At 41.4% G+C, this 19,783-nt stretch overlaps 1 protein-coding gene and 1 long non-coding RNA gene across 3 annotated transcripts in view; one reads left to right on the plus strand and one right to left on the minus strand.

The window, feature by feature from the left end:
- clocka (clock circadian regulator a) overlaps positions 1-19,783 on the plus strand; it is a 132,385-nt gene that overhangs the window by 79,071 nt on the left and 33,531 nt on the right. For both annotated transcript variants that reach the window (XM_048595488.1, XM_048595494.1), the window contains exons 9-11: positions 1,810-1,919; positions 2,042-2,124; positions 4,419-4,525. In XM_048595488.1, coding sequence (XP_048451445.1) covers positions 1,810-1,919; positions 2,042-2,124; positions 4,419-4,525 — 300 coding nt within the window. The remainder of the gene's footprint in view (positions 1-1,809; positions 1,920-2,041; positions 2,125-4,418; positions 4,526-19,783) is intronic.
- LOC125482905 lies at positions 16,263-17,090 on the minus strand. The gene is made up of 2 exons (XR_007261895.1): positions 16,990-17,090; positions 16,263-16,813 (listed from the first exon to the last, which is right to left on the minus strand). It is a non-coding gene; the product is annotated as an uncharacterized LOC125482905 (long non-coding RNA).

Raw genomic sequence — 19,783 nt, forward strand, 5'->3', positions numbered from 1 at the left:
CGGGAGCATTATGCTGGCCACTCCATAATATGGTTGGTATTGGCAGTTAGATGAAAGAAGACAGCATGTTCCTTTTTAAAAAAGTGTGGGCAGCAAAGGGTGAGTACTACCTTGTAAGAGTTGGTCTTTGAGCATCAGGGAAACTTCCACTGAAGATTGTACCCCTACCTCCCTCATTTTACGTGCTTTTCCAGCTGCTCCCTAACAACCCAACTCCCCCTACCTCACCTGAACTAACGTGACCAAACCCTTCCCTCCCAGTATCCTCACTTACCTCACTCCAGAATCCATTGGGCCTTCCTTGTTGTATACAGTCCCAGCATCCCTTGCTACTGAGCTCTTGTTGCTGTTGGGATTACTGGAGCTGCTGACTGAGAAGGTCCAACTGTCCATTGTTTAGCCCACTCACAGGATGTTATGGTGCAGAGCATGCTTTTTAGTCAATTGGCTGCTCACATAATGTCTTTCTTGGGATGGGGCATGCCTTGTCTCGTACAATTCTATTCTATGTTGAAGAAGGTTAACTAAGATTACAAACAGATCTTGAACAATTAGGCTAATGGACCAAGAAGTGGCAGATGAAGTTTAATTTGAATAAATGCAAGGAGTTGCATTTTGGTAGGACAAACAAGCCAGGACTTATACAGTTAATGGTAAGGCACTGGGGTGCATTGTTGAACAGAGAGACCTGGGGTTCAGGTACATAGTACTTTGAAAGTTGCATCACAGGTAGTTAGGGAGGTAAAGATGGCATTTGGCACACTTGCCTTCATTGCTCAGAAGATTGAGTGTAGGGGTGGGGACATTATGTTGCAGTTGTAAGGAAAATTGGATTACTGTGTACAGTCCTGGTCGCCTTGCTACAGGAAGGATATTATTAAATTGGAGAGTATGCAGAAGAGATTTTGAGGATGTTACTGGTACTGAAGGGTTTGAGTTATAGAGCGAAGCTGGATAGGCTTGGATTTTTATTCACTGGAGCGTAAGAGGTTGAGGACTGACCTTCTGGAGGTTATAAAATTATGAGGGGCATAGCCAAGGTGAATAACGAAGGTCTTTTCCCTAGAGTAGGAGAGTTCAAAACTAGAGGGCATATTTTTAAGGTGAGAGAGATTTAGAAGGTGCCTGCGGGCAACTTCTTCACACAGAGAGTAGTTCATAGTGGAATGAATTGCCAGTGGAAGTGCTAAATGCAGGTACACTTACAACATTTAAAAGACATATGGACAAACACATGAATAGGAAAGGTTTAGAGGGATATGGGCCATACACAGGTAAATGGGACTAGTTTAGTTCGGGAAACTTGGTCAACATGGATGAGTTGAACCAATGGGTTTGTTTCCGTGCTGTATGATTCTATGACGCTATCACTCTGTTACGTATAGTCATTCTTAAAGGTGGGAAGTTTTAAACTGGTTTTATTCTCTGTTCATTGTTAAATGTCTTCCTGTATCTGCATTATCTATATATCTTTTTAAAGTTTTAAGTAATGTCCTTCTTTCTTCAATTGAAAACAAATTAAATGCAAGTCTCTGCATAGTATATAACCCTTGCCCTGAAGTCTTTCTCTGAACTTTTTCTCTCAGTTCTCCTGAATACGTTTATGTCCTTCAGATGCATGAAATTGTGCACAATGATAAATGAAAGTAGGCCAATTAAAATGGCATTTTTTTTATTAAACTGTTTTCAAAAGTGATCTTCGTTGTGACATGTCTTTTGAACATTTATGTTTCTAAATTTACTATCTTTACTGAGATTTCTATTTTGTTTGTAAAGCTATCAAGTTATGACTTTCTTTATTTCATTCAGTACCTAGATCTCCACGAAATGGATTTGAAGGAGTTATACTAAAGCCAACTTATGAAAAAAGAGTATGCTTTGTAGCAACTGTCAGATTAGCCACACCACAATTTATTAAGGTACGGTCATATTTACACAAAAACCTTCTGATTTTGGTTGCTTGCCTATCTGATGTATGCACCAAAGCTTTTCTTTTGTGTAAAACAATTTTTCTCATTGTTTCTCTTTTTTTTATTTACAGGAAATGTGCACTATTGAAGAACCAAATGAAGAATTTACATCAAGACACAGCTTGGAGTGGAAGTTTTTGTTCCTTGATCATAGGCATGTACCCAAATTTCTTTTAAAGTAAATCATTTTAACAGGAAGTGAGAAATAGTTTTAAAAACATTTATCGGTTGCTTTCAACAAAGAAAATATCATAAAAAAACTTTTACAGTAGAAAGGATATTGGTCTGACGTAGAGATTGGACGGTGACCAAAAGCTTTGTCAAAGATGTGCATTTTAAACAGTGGATTTTTAACGATGATTTGTAGTTGAAGCCACCAGTGATGTGGTGTTTAGATGGGGTTGGGTTTACGCGCATGAATCCAGAATCAAAAGACTGGAGAGTTCTGGTTGTGGGAGAGAGGTACTATTATGTAGAAAGGATAGGCAAGGGCAGAAGGATGAAAGTAACAAATTTGCGTTGTTGGTAAAACACTAAAGCAATCAAGTAATGAGGATTTGAACTTCAGAAAAACTGAAGGATGAATAGCTGTGGATCATTTGGAGAATTAGGGGTTAGCGAAGGTTGTGATATGGAGAACACTGTGTTGGAATCATAGTTCAGTTTTGAAATTACAGGTAGCCTGATTCAGCCTGAGGTGGTGGTGAGAAATTGGGTTTCAGTGTGGTAGTTACTGTACAATACTGCATTAACTGTGAGGCAGAAGTAACTGTATATAAGAAAGATGGTGGATATATTTTCAGACCGTAGAGCTTTTTGACAAACAGTGCATGCAGGTTTTATTATTTATTTCCTCCATTGTTAACCAATGACTGAATCACTTGAGGTCAGAGATCAGAAAGTATTCAAGATCAGGAACAATCAAAAATAATCTAAACTGGGAATAAAACATGGAGGACATTAGAAGTTGGTTTAAATACAATGATAAATGTAGAAGGAAAATGCATAAAATTGAAGAAATGCTCTGGCAACTTAATCTCCAAAGTTCCTTCAAGTATGTATTCTGAGGTTGAATTGATATACTAACTAAATGTATGCTGCATCTTGTTATCTCTACATAGACTAACAGAGTGTATTAATTTAAATGAACACCTAAATTATAGAGATGTTGTTTAGTAAGGCATAAAATATACTTCAAAAGCAAAGTAGTTCGAATTTACAGCATCTGGAATAAAAACAAAAAATGCCCTGCCAGTATGTCAACATATGTAGAAAGAAAAATAAAGTCAATGTTTCCTGTTGTGATGTTTTATCAGAACTGTTGGTCACAATCTGAAATGTAAAATGCATTGTCTGAAATTTATTAATTTAGAAACAAACCTTCCCAGATACGAATTGATCAAACATTAGTAAGTTCAACAAATATTAATTTTGTTTTTGCATTAGGAAATGTATGTAATACTTTATCAACTACTTTAAATTGAATAATCTGTACAAAAATAATTGATGCTATGGAAATCAAGTGTTTTAATTAGCATATTAATTGCTAGGTTTTAAGAACATGTGCAGAAACTTAGAAAATAGGTGCAGAAGTAAGCCATTCAGCTATTTGAGCCTAATCTGTCATTCATATGATCATTCCCAGTCACCCAACCCTGATCCTGCCTGTCCCCATACCTTTGATCTCTTTAATCTTAAGAACTATATCTAACCCCTTCTTGAAAATATTCAATGTTTTGACCTCAACCATTTTCTATGGCAGAAAATTCACTCTCAGGGTGAAGAAATTTCTCCTCATCTTAGGCCTAAGTGGCCAACCCTTTCGACTTTTACCCCTATTTCTGGACTCCCCAGTCGTAGGGTAAACCCAAGAAGAACGTTCCCAATCTAGTCCTTTTAGAATTTATAGAATTAGAATTTCTGAGACCCCACCCCAACCTCATTCTTCTAAGTTCCAGTGACATAGTCCTAACTAATTCTGTCTCTCTTTGTACATCAATCTTGCCATCCCAGGAATCATTCTGGTAAACTTTTGTTACACTCCCTTCGTAGCTAGAATATGCTTCCTCTCAGCTAAAAAGACCAAAACAGTAAACAATACTCAGTGTGCCCTCACCAATGATTGGTGTGTAATTGCAGCATCCATGCTTCACTCAAATCCTGTCACTACAAAAGCCACTTACGGAAAAAAAAACTGTCTATTCCTACTCTTTGTTTCCTGCCTGCCATCCATATTGGTACACCTCCAAATTGCTTTAAATTTACATGCTCGTCCAAGTAAACTAATCAACCAATTAACAGTTCTGAGAAAGGGTCACTCGACCCAAAACGTTAAATCTGATTTCTGTCCACAGATGCTGAGCTTTTCCAGCAATTTCTGTAGAGATAAGGTACCCTTCTACATCTGTGAAATGTTGAAGTCTCTTTTGATTTTTGTACTTGATCTAGGGCACCTCCAATAATAGGTTATTTACCATTCGAAGTGTTAGGCACATCTGGCTATGATTACTACCATGTGGATGACTTGGAAAAATTGGCAAAATGCCATGAGCACTGTAAGTACTTGTTGATTGTTAGTAATGGATAATTTTCTGATAATCAATATTTCAGAATTCTGTACAAAAAACTTTACTGTTAATTGTGTTAAATAACATAATGTATCATCGATCTTATTGAACATGGTGGATTAAAGTGGTGGTACAATTTGTTTTGGGATAGATGCTATTCCACTTGTAATATTAACTGAAAATCAGATTTCTAAGAAGTGTTATTAGGTAGATTGATAAGCACAGTGGAAATTAGTTTGCAATAGTTCTGCTGTCATGATTATTTTGCTGTAAATTGTGTAAGGTTTGGGTTAAAATGAAAAATGTAGGATAGAAGCTTATGGGGTCTGAATGACACGTGATGTGGTGAGAAATGTGGCAGAATCACGTGAGAAATCCAATGAGGCCTATCTTGATATTGGAAGCAACTGACTGCATCTTAAGGGGAGGCGATGGCCTAGTGATATTATTGCTGGCCTCTTAATCCAGAGACCCAGATAACGTTCTGGGGACATGGGTTCAAATCCCTCCATGGCAGATGGTGGAATTTGAATTCGATAAACATCTGGAATTAAGAATCTAATGGTGACCGTGAATCCATTGTCGATAGTTGGAAAAACCCATTTGGTTCACTAATGTCCCTTAGGGAAGGAAACTGCCATCCTTACCTGATCTGGACTGGACATGTGCCTTCAGACCTGCAGCAATGTGGTTGACTCTTAACAGTCCTCTGGGCAATTAGGGATGTGCAATAAATGCTGCTTGGCCAGTGATGCCCTCATCCCGTGAATAAATAAAGGAAAAAAAAAATCTTAACTAATTTCCAGGCATTGAAGTGAGATTCTCCCTAGACAGCAGTGAGTTACCTGTTAAGGGGGATTTTTGCTTGGCAATGACCTTTATTACCCATGGTTCTCACCTCATAAATATACTGTTTTTGATCATACCGCCCACCATGGGGAAACAGATGCTGAGAAACATGGTACTCAGAATAGGAACCTGGCGACTTCAACTTACTGTTTGCTCCAAAAGACCTCTGTGTTTGACCCAGGAACCGACATCTCAGGGCATTCTCCAAGGGAACCAACCACATGCTCCCCTTGTCTATGGACATTGACGTTCAACATGTGTTCAAGGGGAGTGGTCTTCGGTCAGGATGTCCTGGCACAATCAGTCAAAGAGCAGCTTGTGATAGCATTCCCATGTGTTTGAATGTGATTAATCAGCTGCTCTGGGTGATCAGTCAGGATCCTGCGCTTATAGGGGAATCAGGTAAGACACCATTTGCCCTATGGTCGGTTATATTCTTTCTGGAATAAGCTGGTAATTTTGGTGCAGATGGGGACTTGTGCCGATTGAATGAGTAGATAGCAGGGTAAGTGTTGTTGGTTTGGTGTGGGTGAGAGCAAGTGAGGGAAGATATTGCGGGCAATAGTGAAATTCATAGAGCATGAACCTTGGAGGGAATTGAGTACAGTAATACAGAAAGGGTGAGTTTGAGGTACTGAAGAGAACTGTGAGGCACTTGCGTTAATAGATTGGAGGTCATTGGCTTCTTCCTACATTGCTGTGCACTACTTCAGACACTGACCTGTGTGACACCTTCTGAACAGGCTGGCATGTTCTGGTGTTGTGGCCTCTGCTACCAGTCTTAGAAGGAGGATGTCCTGCCTCTGCGTCACCCCATCCAGCAAAACTGCAGGTGCTTGTCCACAAAATAGGGCACTAATTTCTCTTTTTCTTCCATGTCTGGAGCAAATATCAGGAACTTTGCAGGACAGCTCTGGGCTAAAAATGCTGTTCTGTATGCACTGTGGTCTTTTAAATCTACACAAACATCTAGTCAGACCCCACTTGGACTATTGTGAGCAGATCCAGAAACACCTTATGAAGGATGTATTAGCCTTGGAGAGAGTACAATGTAGATATACAAGAATGATACCTGAAGTTAATCATTTGAGTTATACAGCACGGAAACAGACCCTTCGGTTCGATTGATCCATGCCAAGCGGACATCCCAATCTGACCTTGTCCCATTTGCCAGCATTTGGCGCATATACCTCTTAAATCCTTCCTATTCATGTACCTACCCAGATGCCTTTGTTGTAATTGTACCCACCTCCACCACTTCCGCTGGCAGTTCATTCCATAGACATGCCACCCTCTGCATGAAAATGTTACATCTTGCGTCCTTTTTAAATCTTTCTCCTTTCACCTTAAATCTATGTCCTAGGAAAAAGACCTTGGCTATTCATCCAATCCATGCCCGTCATGATTTTATTATCTTCTATAAGGTCACCCTCAGCCTCTGACACTCCAGGGAAAATAGCCCCAGTCTATTCAACCTCTCTCTATAACTCAAACCCTCCAATCCTGGCAACATCCTTGTAAACCTTTTCTTTATCCCCTCCAGTTTAACAACATCCTCCGTATAGAAGGGTGACCAGAATTGTACGCGGTACTCTAAAAGTGGCCTCACCAATGTCCTACAGCTGCCACATGACATCCCAACTCCTATACTCAGTGTTCTGAACAATGAAGGCAAGCGTGCCAAACACCACCTTCACCACCCTGAATACCTACAACTTCACTTTCAAAGAACTATGATTGATCTTGTTAATTTATTGTCACATGAACAGGAGTACAGTGTAAAGCTTTGTTTATGAGCAGCACAGGCAGAACTTAGTTTGCAAGGATATACAGATGAAAGGTTGTAAAAAACTTAGGGAGAGACCATAGAGGTTACATTGCACAGGGCGTGCGCTAGACGAGATCAATGTTAGCAAGATCAGAATTATTTGAGGTTAGAGAGTCCATTCATTAGCATGATAACAGCCAGGAAGGAGCTGTTCCTGAACCTGCTTGTTTGTGTTCAGGCTTCTGTATCTTCTGCCTGATGCATGAGATTGCAGGAGATCATTACCGGGTGCAATGGTGGGTCTTTGATGATGCTGGTAGCCTTTCTGTGGTGATGAACAGTGTAAATGAAGTCCATGGATGGAAGGTTGGCTTCCATGATGGTCTATGCTATGCACACAACCTTGTGTAGTTTCTTACGGTCCTGGGCAGAGCAGTTGCTGTACCAGGCCATTATGCACCCAGACAGTATGCTATCAATGGTGCATCTGTAGAGTTTGGTGAGGGTCCCTATGGACATGCCAAATTTCCTGAGCTGCCTGAGGAAAAGAGGCGTTGTGACTTCTCGACTGTTGCATCTACATGGGAGTTTCAGGACAGGTGGTTGGTTATCGTCACTCTGAGGAATTTGATGCCCCCCGCCTTCTCAACCTCAGTTCCGGTGATGTAAATGGGGGTATGTTCTCCTCATTTCTTTCTAAAGTCAATGATCAGTTCTTTAGCTTTACCGATGTTAAGAGAGAGGTTGTTCTCGTTGCCCCACATCACCAAGCCCTCTATCTCCCTTCTGCATTTTGACTCATTGTGGTTAGATATCTGTCCTATTACGGTGGTGTTGTCAGTGAATCTGCAGATGGGACTGGTTCAGAATTTGGCAACACAGTCGTGGGTGTAGAGGGAATACAATAGGGGGCTGAGGACGCATCCTGGGGGCTGCAGTGTTAACTGTTATTGTAGAAGAGGTGCAGTTACCTATCTTCACTGATTGTGGTCTGTGGGTCAGAAACCTAAGGATCCGGTTGCAGAGGGCAGAGCCAAAACCAAGGTCTCATTGTTTTGAGATCAGTCTGGAGGGGATAATGGAGTTGAAGGGGGAGCTGTAGTCAATGAGCAGGAATCCTTGTTGTATAGGTGTTCCAGGGATGTGCATTGCTAGGGATATGGCATCCACTGTGGACCTGTTACATTATGACCTGTACCCCTAAGTCTCTTTGTTCAGCAGCACTGTCCAGAGCCCTACCATTAGCTGTATGAGTCCTGCCCTGGTTTAGCCTATCAAAATGCAGCAATCACATTTATCCAAATTAAACTCCACCTGCCACTCCTCAGCCCATTAGCCCATTTGATCAAGGTTTCATTGTACTATTGCGATAGCCTCCTTCACTGTCCACTTGTTGAGAGGTTGGGTACAGTACTTGTGAATTGGAAGGCAGGATGTTAGAATGTTGTAAAAATTATTGGGGAGGGTGGGGAAGAGTGTGTGGTTCCTTTTTAAGAGGTGATGTGCTTTTCTAAGCTTGGAGATTGAAACATGTGTATCAATTGGCTGTGTGGTTGGCAACCTAGGCTTGTTTTGATGTTGAGGCAACCAGCTTGAATATCAGCCAATTAAGTTAATCCAGGCACTTAGAGCATGAAAACCAATTGAATTTAAATCTGATGGTGTTAACAACCTGGGACCAATCCTATTATAGGAAAATTGACAGGTCATCAATGGTAAATAAGAGGAGGGTTTTTGAAAATCAGTGAGAGCAGACTGCCATTGGAAAAGTAAAACTCTGGCTGTCACAGAAAGCTTTTAAGCTCTCTGATCAAGCACCAGCTAAAAGGTACCACGGCACTCTTCGCTAATGTATCTTACACAAGAATTCGACGAAGAAAGAATTCCTGACTGAAGAACAGTGGAAAAGGCACAGAACATTCCGGAAGATGCATCCTAACTATAGATTTGAAGGTTTAAGTTTTAATTCATTTTTTTTCCTATTACTTTGGTTTATATAAATGGGATTTGTATTTATTAGAACAGTGTACCATTAGAATTTTGTTTTATTCAGGAATAGTTAGTAGTTGGGGGGAATTGTTAGATTCATTAGTAGTTCTGTTAATTTGATCACAGTTAGAGTTAGATATCGAAATTGTTACTTGTTGCTTCTAAAGTAAGTATCAGGGAATTCATTTCATTTAACCATTCCCTCTGTAACACCACTACACCTATTTTGGTGTCATCTGTAAACTTCTTAACCATGCCTCCCATATTCACTCCAAATAATTTATTTAAATGATGAGAAGCAGCGGACCCAGCACAGTCTGTGTGGCACACGACTGGTCACGTGCCTCCAGTCCAAAAGGCAACCCTCTACCACCACTGTCTGTCTGCTATCTTGAAGTCGTCTTTGCATCCAGTTGTCTAGCACTCCATGGATCCCATGTAATCTAACCTTACTAACCAGTCTACCATGTGGAACCTTGTTGAAAGCTTTGCTGAGTCCATGTAGACAATGTCCACTGCTCTGCCTTCATCAATCATCTTTGCCACCTCTTCAAAATACTCAAGTTAGTGAGACGTGATTTCCCATGGACAAAGCCATGTTGACCGTGTTATCACTAATCAGTCCTTGCCTTTCCAAATCCATGTAAATCCTGATTCTCAGAATCCCCTTTAACAACTTACCCACCACTGATGTAAGGCTCACTGGTCTGTACTTCCCTGGCATTTCTTTACAGCCTTTCTTAAATAATGGCACCATATTAACCAACTTCCAGTCTTCTGGCACCTCACCTGTAGCTGTCTTTTATACAAATATCTCAGCAAGAGGCTTAGCAATCTCTTCCCTAGCTTCCCACAAACTTCTGGGAAATATCTGATCAGGGCCCAGGGATTTAACTGCCTTTATCTGTTTTAAGACCTCCAGCACCTCTTCTATAATATGGACACTTTTCAAGACACCACTGTTTATTTCCCCAAGTTCTCTAGTTTCATGTTCTTCTTCACAGTAAATACTGACGCAAAATATTCATTTAGTATCTCACCCATCTCCTGTGGTTCTACACGTAGATGGCCACATTGATCTTTAAGCGGCCCTCTTTTCTCCATAGTTACTCTTTTGCTCTTAATATAGTTATAGAATCTCTTTGGATGCTCCTGAACACTATGTGCCAAAGCTATTTCATGTTCCCCTTTTGTCCTCCTGATTTCCCTCTAATCTCCCCTCAAAACTTAAGTATATTTCTCCTGCCCAGGAGTTAATACAAATTCGACCTGCTTCCTCTAGAATTTAGAAGGTTAAAGGGTAATCTGATTTAAGTCTTCAAGATATTAACAGGAAACGACAGGGTAGTTAAAGATAAACTATCATCATGGTTAGAAATTCTAAGGGGCATAGTTTGAAAATTAGGGCCAGATCAGATGTTAGGGAATACCTCGGCCCATAAAGGGTGGTAGACGCTTTGAACTCTCTCTTCCAGAAACAGCAGTTAATGCTAGATCATTTGTTAGTTTTAAAACTAGAACAGATAAATTTTTGTCAAGTGAATGTTTTCAGGGGCATGGACTAAAAGCAAGTATATGGTGTTAGACCACAGATCAACCATGATCTCATTGAATAGTAGAACAGGCGCAAGAGGCTGAATAGCTTATGTTCCTATGTTAAGCTCGGTGCCAGATCCAGGGATGTAGGTCCGTTCCAGAATATCCTGGCAGCAGTGAGTTGTTCAGGGTACAACGAGTGGCAGAATGGTGCTAAGGTGGAGATAGTCGAGAGCATCAAGTTCCTGGGAGTGAAGATCACCAACAATCTGTCCTGGCCCACCCATATTGACACTATGGTCAAAAAAGCGCAGCAATGCCTCTACTACTTAAGGAGGCTAAGGAAATTCAACATGTCCATAAGGACTCCGACAAATTTGTATAGATGTACCGTAGAAACCATCCTATCTGGATGCCTCACAGCGTGGTAGGCAATTGTTTTTCCTAACACAAAGAAACTACAGAGATTTGTCAACATAGCCCAGCCCATCACGCAAACCAGCCTCCCATTAATTGACTTCATCTATACCTCCCACTGTATCAGGAAAGCAACCAAAATATCCAAAGACCCTGCCCACCTCGGGGTCTTCCACCCTGTTCCGTCAGGCAGAAGATATAACAGTTTGTATAACTTATGAACAGATTCAAGAACAGCTTCTTCAGAACAGCACTGTAATTAGACTTTTGAATGGACCTCTTTAATGTTAATGTTGATCTCTCACTGCACCTTCTTGGCAGGTGTAACATTGTGTCCTGCACTCTGTTCTGTTACCCTGATACACTTGTATAGTACATTCTAGTTGTAAAGCATGCAAGACAACACTTTTCAGCAGCAAATTACTGCAGATGCTGCAATCTGTACTGAAAATGAAAAATGCTGGAAATTACAGCAGGTCAGGCCGTGGAGCAAGCTAACATTCTGAGTCTAGTTGACTCTTTTTCAGAACTGAAGTGAAGTGTGAAGGGGACATTATTTATGCAATAGTGTGGGTATAGAGTGCTGGGGTAGAAAGGGTGCTGATAGTGCAGATTAAGCGTTTGAATGTGAGAATGTCAGAACAATGGTGTGCCCAGTTGTCAAACTGGAAAGAACAGATGGTCCCACTAGAGTGAGGGGAGGGGAGGGGACGGGAGAGAGAATATGGTGATCGGGAATGTAACAAGCAAAGCTAAAAGAAAAGGAAGGAATGGGAGTGAGTTCACCATCTGAAGGCATTGAACTCAATATTAAATCCAGGAGGTTTCAAAGTGCTTAATCTGAAGATGACATGTTGCTCTCCTGGTTTGTGCTGTGATTTACTGGAACATTGCAGGATGCCGAGGACAGACAAGTTGGCATGCGAGCAGCATGTTGTGTTAAAATGACTGGCACCGGGAAGATCAGGGTCATGCTTGTCCGTGGACCGGACATATTCTGCAAAACAATCGCCCAGTCTGTGTTTGGTTTCTCCAATGTAGAGTTGGCCACAATGGGTGCTGTGAATGCAATAGACCAGATTGGTGGAGGTACAGGTGAAATGTTGCTTCACCTGGAAAGACTGTTTGGGTCCTGGGATGATAAGCAAGGACGAGGTGAAGGGGCAGGCATTGCACCTTCTGTGATACTGTGTGTTGGTGGTCACCGAAGAATGGACTAGGCTGTCCTGGAGGAAACAGTCCCTGCAAAACGCAGGCAGAGGAGTGAGGGGAAGATGTGTTTGGTGATGGCGTTCTGCTGGAGTTGTCTGAAATGGCAGAGGATGATCATTTGAATGCGAAGATTGTGAAAAAGAAGGACAAGGGTGATCCAATCACGCTGTTGTGAGTGATGGGAAGAGGCAAGAGCGGAAGCTCGGATGATAGGTTGGATGTGGTTGAGGGCCCTGTCACCCACAGTTGGTGGGAAACCACAGTTATGGAAGAAGAAAGTCATGTCAGCAGCACTGTTTTGGATGGTGACGTCATCCGAACAGATATGACATAGGTGAAAAAACTGGGAGAACGGAATGGTGTGAAGAGCTGTAGTCAAGGTAGCTATGGGAGTCAGCGGGTTTGTAGTGGATGGCGGTGGACAGCCTATTGCCTGAAATGGAGATGGAGAGGTCGAAGAAAGAAAGGGGAGTGTCGGAGATGGTCCCTGTGAAAGTTTTAGAGGGGTGGAAATGGAGGCAAAATTTAATAAATCTTTCAAGGTGCAGGCAGGAGCATGAAGTGGCACCGAAGTACGTCGACAACTATTGTAAAAAGAGTTGTGGGAAGAGGCCAGTGTAGATAGGTATTTCTGGGACCCATGTGTGCGTCCACTCCTTTGACATGGCAGAGCTGTGATGAATTAAAGGAAAAATTGTTCAGTGAGAGAACTAAGTTCAGCCAAGCGGAGGAGAGTGGTGGTGGATGGGGATTGTTCAGGTGTCTGGTCTAGGAAGAAGCCGAGAGCTCTCAGACCACTGTGGTAGGGAATGGAGGTATAGAGAGATTGGACATCCATGGTGAACACTTTTCACTGTACCTCTGTACCTCTGTACACATAACAGTGACAACTCAAATCAAAACAAATGGGGCTGTAATCAGATGAGAGGGGCAGATTGGGTAGTTAGAGGCAAATTTGGTAAACACAGTGAGAAAACTCATTCAGCCTCGCAGAGAGAAACCTTTAACAAAACTGACATTTAACCAAAAAATTACTAAAATTCAGCTCACAGGAACAGAAGTGATTTTCTAATTTTCTGTTTGTTGGAGTGAAACATAAAGTACAGATATATTAATCTGAATAGTATTATGTTCTAGAAAAACAAGACATACTGGGAAAATGCAGATTGCATTTTAAATTTGTGGAGTGGATGTTAAAATGATGGATTCTTCTGTCACTTCAGTGGATGAGCATTCAGCAAACAAGGAAATAATGGTGTGTTTTCAATCTCGATTATTATATTTTAATGACAGTAACTTGTTAAATTTTTTATTTAAAATTATTTTACATTAATGGAGTTGAATTTTTATAAACAGCTTAGTTTGCTGTTGCTTACTTTGACAAGCAAATCATCTCACTGATTAGGTTTTTATGGATGAAATTGCACATGATAAACAATCTTTCCCTTTGTGATTTTCATACATTGAAGACAATTGAACAAATTCCCTTTTTTATACAGCTATGATTTTACAATATCAACACTTCAGTGGTGAAGTTGGAATTATGCCTGACATTGATGTTGTGAGTCTACACTATTTGGGTATGGAAAGTTGTTGAAATGCAGTTTATCGAATTGGATAAGTTGATAAGTAGATAAGTTGATGTGTTGAACCTTCAGGAAATGAAATTTCAACTTGTACATAGAAATTAACATAGGAAAGACTTCTTGTGCAGAACTGGAAGGTTGTGTAGGCAAAGAAGTGAGTAGGAATAAACATTGATGTGAGCATGATAGTCAGGAAAATAAAAGCTATGTTTGAAACAAAAACGTTGTTATTTGAACCAAACTGAAATGTGATGTAAAATTTATGCTACAACCATTTTTGAAGTGTAATGCATGCTATATGCAGAGTGGTTCATTAAAACAAATAAAATGCTTCCTTTTCAGTAAGATTATATTAGGAAACAAAGCAAGGAAGAATTTATAGTGGATTGAACTTGAACACAAGAATCATACGGAAAGAGTGAGATAGTGGGCTGAATTTTAATTCTAAAAAACACAGCATTATGTCTAAAGATGTGCAGGTTAGGTGGATTGGCCATGCTAAATTGCCCCCCACTGTCCAGGATGTGCAGGCTAGGTGAATTAGCCATGGTTAAGGCGGGTTTACAGAGATGGAGTAAGGGGCGTGTGTCTGGGTGGGATGCTCATTGGAGAGTCAATACAGATTCAATGGGACAATTGGCTTTTATCTGCACTGTAGGGATTCTATGATTCTATATAGCTCAAGCAGCAAAAGCACTGAAAAAAGACATTGATGTTCAGAGGAAAGACAGGATTGTTACTATTGCTTTTTCTTGTGTCCTATGTAGGACTATGAGAGAGGCTTTATAAGAGCAGTGTTTAAGAAAAGCTTTAACTTTAAGAGTTTAGCTTTAACTGCAAAGGAGAAACAAAACTTGTTGGAAGTGGTTTTAGTTTTTGATGAAATATAGGAACTCCAATCAAAGCTACCAGAGATTGAGGCCCAGAATATTTGTAAATGAAGAAGACAAGATAGTTAATGAATACAGGGGGGTCCTGCTATAATGTGTGTTCCGGCAACGCAAATTAGCTATAACACAACTGACGAACAGGGGAACACTATTTCTAAAACATGAACTTGTGTTAGCTATAACACGATTCCATCAATGCGTGGAGGAGTACGTGTTGACATCATGTGATCATTTCACGGGCTTTGTCCTGAGCATGCGCAATATTATCCTCATCCTGGATAATGTGCCACGTCATCCTCCCACCATTGGTGAGCTTTTCGCAAACATCAAAGTACTATTTCTACCCCCACATACAACCCCTCTCCTTCAACCTGTGGACCAGGCTGCAATAGCAGCTTTTAAAGCTTATTATTTAAGGTACATATTTAAGAGGTTGATTGAAGCCACTGAGAGGGATAAGGACTGTGCTCTTCAATTTTGGAAGAGCTTTAACATCAAGAATGCAGTTGACATTACCATGGAGGCCTGGGGTGATGTCAGTAAGGACTGCTTTGGTGGCAGCTTCTCCCAGATTTTTTCAAAATTTTAAAACTTTTGATTCGTCAGAGGAGCTCCCACAAATTGAAGAACATTGTGTTGATCTTGCAAAACAAGTTGGATTTGAAGAAATGGAGAGTCAGGATGTTGAAGACCTGCTTGAGTCCCACTGTGAAGACCTCTCTACAGCTGACCTAAAATAAGTTGTCGCTGAGCGGGAAGTGGAAGCTGGAGATGAAGTAGTAGTAGTAGTCCGGGATGCAGCACCATGAGAACTTTCCACTTCTACTTTGTCTTCTATCCTGAGGGAAATTGAGGAGCAGTTGCAGCTCTTTGAGGACAATGATTACAACGTAGAACGCAGCAGAGTAGCGGTTCGTGGAATAAGATGTTATTTGGCACCCTGTGAACAGCTGCTTCATGAAAGAAGAAAAAGGGCAAAGCAGCAAAAGCTGGATGTCTTTTTTAAGCCAACCCCCATGAAACAGTCAGAAGACAATTAACCACAACCATCCACTTCTGGATTAACTATTTTTCGCCCTGACCCAAACCACAACTGCACCTGATGATGATGATGATGATGACAACCCTCAGCCCTTGTATTAACAACAGAGCAACTTCAAAACTTACTTCCCTATCAAGTCATCTTGATTTGTTTTTTCCAAGATGAGGTGTTAAATTTACTTTTATTTCATTATTAAATATTTGCTCAAACTGTGCTATCTTTTGTGTTAGGCTTTTGAGTGATCTCTGAGCAACTTTGAATGTTTTGTTTGGTGGTCTGCCCCAACCCCGCTTTTCCCATAGGCCCTGTTATTTCTATAGCACAGTTTTCTATAATGCACTGTTGTTCAGGAACACCAGCATCACTATTTAGCAGAACCCCCTGTACAGTGATTAACCTGGAATTGACTAAAGAATGGAGTCGATCATTCATGAAATAGAATTACAATCAGAATACCCTTTATTGTCACGTACACCAGTACAGAAGTACAGGAATTCAGTGAAAAGTTTTACAATGTCACCTCTTGTGGCACCATCTTAGGTACAAGTACTTAGGTACAGATCTTAGCTACAAAAAAAGAGGAATAACAAAGAAAAGTAGTTGCATTACTTTACAGTGATTCATAGTATAAATTAGAAATAAGACATAGTTAAAAGGATAGACATAGGTAAATTACAAATGAACATCACATTGCAGTAGCTCAGCGCAGGGGCTTCTACCTATAGTCTGACTGCTCACACCAGACTCCAGTCCAAAAACCATCCCCGCTCCAGTCTGCTTTGCACCAGCTCTCAGCTGCTCCAAAATAAGTTTTATCCGGGACTCGCTCTGCACGGTACTGCCCCTCCTTGTGCTGGCCACCGCTCCAGGACAGCTTCCCCTCACCGACCGCTGTTCTGGACTGCCTTCCCATGCCGGTTGCCACTCTGGGACTACTTCCCCGCGTTGGTCTCTGCTCTGGGATTCACTTCTGCAGCTTGCCAGCTCCTCCATTCCGCCAAGTCATTAGTTGGGAAAAAATGTGGAAAAGGAGGAAAGAAAAAAGAAAAAAGGAATAGGTTCACTTGTGTTTCTAACGGGACTAAAATTATTGCACTGTGTGCACTTAAATCGCTTTTTTGAGAAAGAAATTCCGTGGAGGAGAGGGAAAAGTCTAAACCTACCTCAGCAGCTGGTATAAGCCAAAGGGCGATTGTTGCAGTAAGTTAGGGACTGTTAATATTTAGAAAGAAATCCTAATACCTCTTCTTAACTAATTGCCAATCATCCAGCTTCTGTTCTCTCTCAAAATTCAAATTGAGTTTAGGGTTCAGTTGTATTCTGTGGTTAATGAGTTAGTGTTTTACTCTGCGTATGTTGCAAGTCTATTTAACTGTCAGTTATTTTGGCTAGCTTCTCACAGTGAGCTGCAAACTATGCGAAGTGTAACCGACAACTAACAACCTCTCGCAGCAAATATTAATAGTAATTATGCACACAACAGTAATATTCCCATAATGACAGTCAGTTCTAGGCTATTGACAAACTTAACTTTAATTTAGGTAGCCCTCCTTTACATTTTTTTCACTTTAAACAATTATTTTTATTCACTCGTGGGACACAGGTGTCGCTGGCTGACCAGCATTTATTGCCCGTCCCTACTTGCCCTTGAATGCTTTTAGCTCTAATTCTCAAAACAGAAATTCTCTGATTGCCATTTCAGATTTCCAGTTGTCCAGCTGTAAGCTTATCTGCTTTAATTGCAAGAAGAGGATCTCATTAGTGAGTTGCAAAAAGTTTATTTTCAAGTATTAATGTCTTATTGTTATCTAATCTCTCCTCATTTATAATGTAGGTTTTTTTCTCCCCCAAGCAGTGAAGATAAATTCTTCACTGCCAGAATGAAAGTCTGAGTGGGGTACCTACCAACTCCATGTTGCCACTTGTTTCTCTAGACCTCCATGTAGGCCAGCATTCCCCAACATTTTAAGGCATGTTCCATGTGCAGCAACCAGCTTCATCCTTCACCCACTGGACATGCAGCAGCCTCGCCACATCACCATGACATGTTTCTGACTCACTTAGGATACAGTTTGCCACATCAGTATTGCTTTTCGGATCGTAGTGACACCTTTCATTGCAATGCTGCTGCCAGGCCACTTTGCATGCAGGTCAGGCACCCATCTCATGGATCAAAACAGGGTTCATCTTCAGGCTGAAATAACAAGGTGTAGAGCTGGATGAACACAGCAATTTGATGTCTTGCATCATTTGCTGTGCACATACTTGAATGCTAATTGCACCTCTGCCTTGCCTTTTTGCATGTTGCTACTTCATTTAGAAGTTGAAGGCTCACAGCACTTCTGTCTTGTTTTGCCTTTTAATATAGATATAAAGTAAGATAGTAGCTTGTCGTAGTTGCCAGCAACAATCAGTCTAGAGGAGTACTACTGATTGAGCTGGTCGGGTCCTAAAGGACATAGCTGCTAGACTGAGTCCGCGGCAGTTGGTGAGGGAACCAACAAGAGGGAAGAACGTATTTGACCTTATCCTTATCAATCTGCCAGCTGCAGATGCCTCTGTCCATGACTGTATTGGTAAGAGCAGCTGCTGCAAATTACCACCTTTACGGAGATGAAGTCCTGCCTTCAAATTGAGAATAACCTCCATTATGTTGTGTGGCACTATCACCGTACTAAATGGGACAGACTGCGATCAGATCTAGCGACTCAAGACTGGGCATTCATGAGGCACTGTGGGCCATCAGCAGCAGAAATCTACTCCAGCACAGTTACGGCCTCACCTCATGGCCTGGCATATCCCCCACTCAGCCGTTGCCATCAAGCCAGGGGATCACCCCTAGTTCGATGGAGTGCAGGAGGTTATGCCAGGAGCAGCACCATGCATACCTGAAGATGAGGTGTCAACCTGGTGGTGCCACCAAACAAAACTACTTGCAAGTCAAACAGCATAAGCAGCAAGTGTTAGACAGAGCCAAGCGATCCCACAACCACTGGGTCCGCTCTAAGCTCTGCAGTTCTGTCACATTCAGTCGTGAATCGTGGTGAACAATTCAACAACTCACTGGAGGAGGAGGCACCACAAATATCCCTATCCTCAATGATGGAAGAGCCCAGCACATTAGTTTCAAAGATAAGGTTGAAGCATTTCCCAGAAGTGCTGACTGATGTATCTCTGCCTTCTGCAGTGGTCCCCAACATTACAGATACGAAAGGTTAGAAGTGGGAATGTTCACTGTGCAATCATGAATGTTCAGCACCATTTGCGACTTCCCAGGTACTGAAGCAGTCCATGTTCAAATGCAGCAAGTTCTGGACAATATCCAGCCTTGGGCTAACAAGTGGCAAGTAACATTCGCACTACACAAATCTGGAATTAAGAATCTAATAATGACCATGAATCCATTGCTGATTGTCGGAAGAACCCATCTGATTCACTAATGTCCTTTTAGGGAAGGAAACTGCCATCCTTACCTGGGCTGGCCTACATGTGACTCCAGACCCACAGCAATGTGGTTGACTCTGAACTGCCTTCTGGGCAATTGGAGATGGGTGATAAATGCTGCCTAGCCAGCAATGCCGTCATCCCATTAATGAATAAGAAATATAACATAAATGCCAGGCTATGACCATCATGATTGAGACAATCTAACTACTGCCCCTTGACATTCAATGGTGTTACCATCACTGAATCCCCCACTATCAACATCCTGGGGGTTATCATTGACCAAAAACTCAACAGGATTCACCACATAAACACAGTGGCTACAAGAGCAGGTCAGAGGCTAGGAATACTGCGGTGAGTAACTCACTCCTGACTCTCCAAAATCCACCATCTACAAAGCCACAAGTCAGGAGTGTGATGGAAAGCTCCCTACTTGCCTGGATGAGTGCAGCTGCAACAACACTCAAGAAGCTTGACACCATCCTGGCAAAGCAACCCAGTTGATTGGCAGTA

The sequence above is a fragment of the Rhincodon typus genome, chromosome 1 (genome assembly GCF_021869965.1).
Source record: "Rhincodon typus isolate 14 chromosome 1, sRhiTyp1.1, whole genome shotgun sequence".
NCBI lineage: Eukaryota > Metazoa > Chordata > Chondrichthyes > Orectolobiformes > Rhincodontidae > Rhincodon > Rhincodon typus.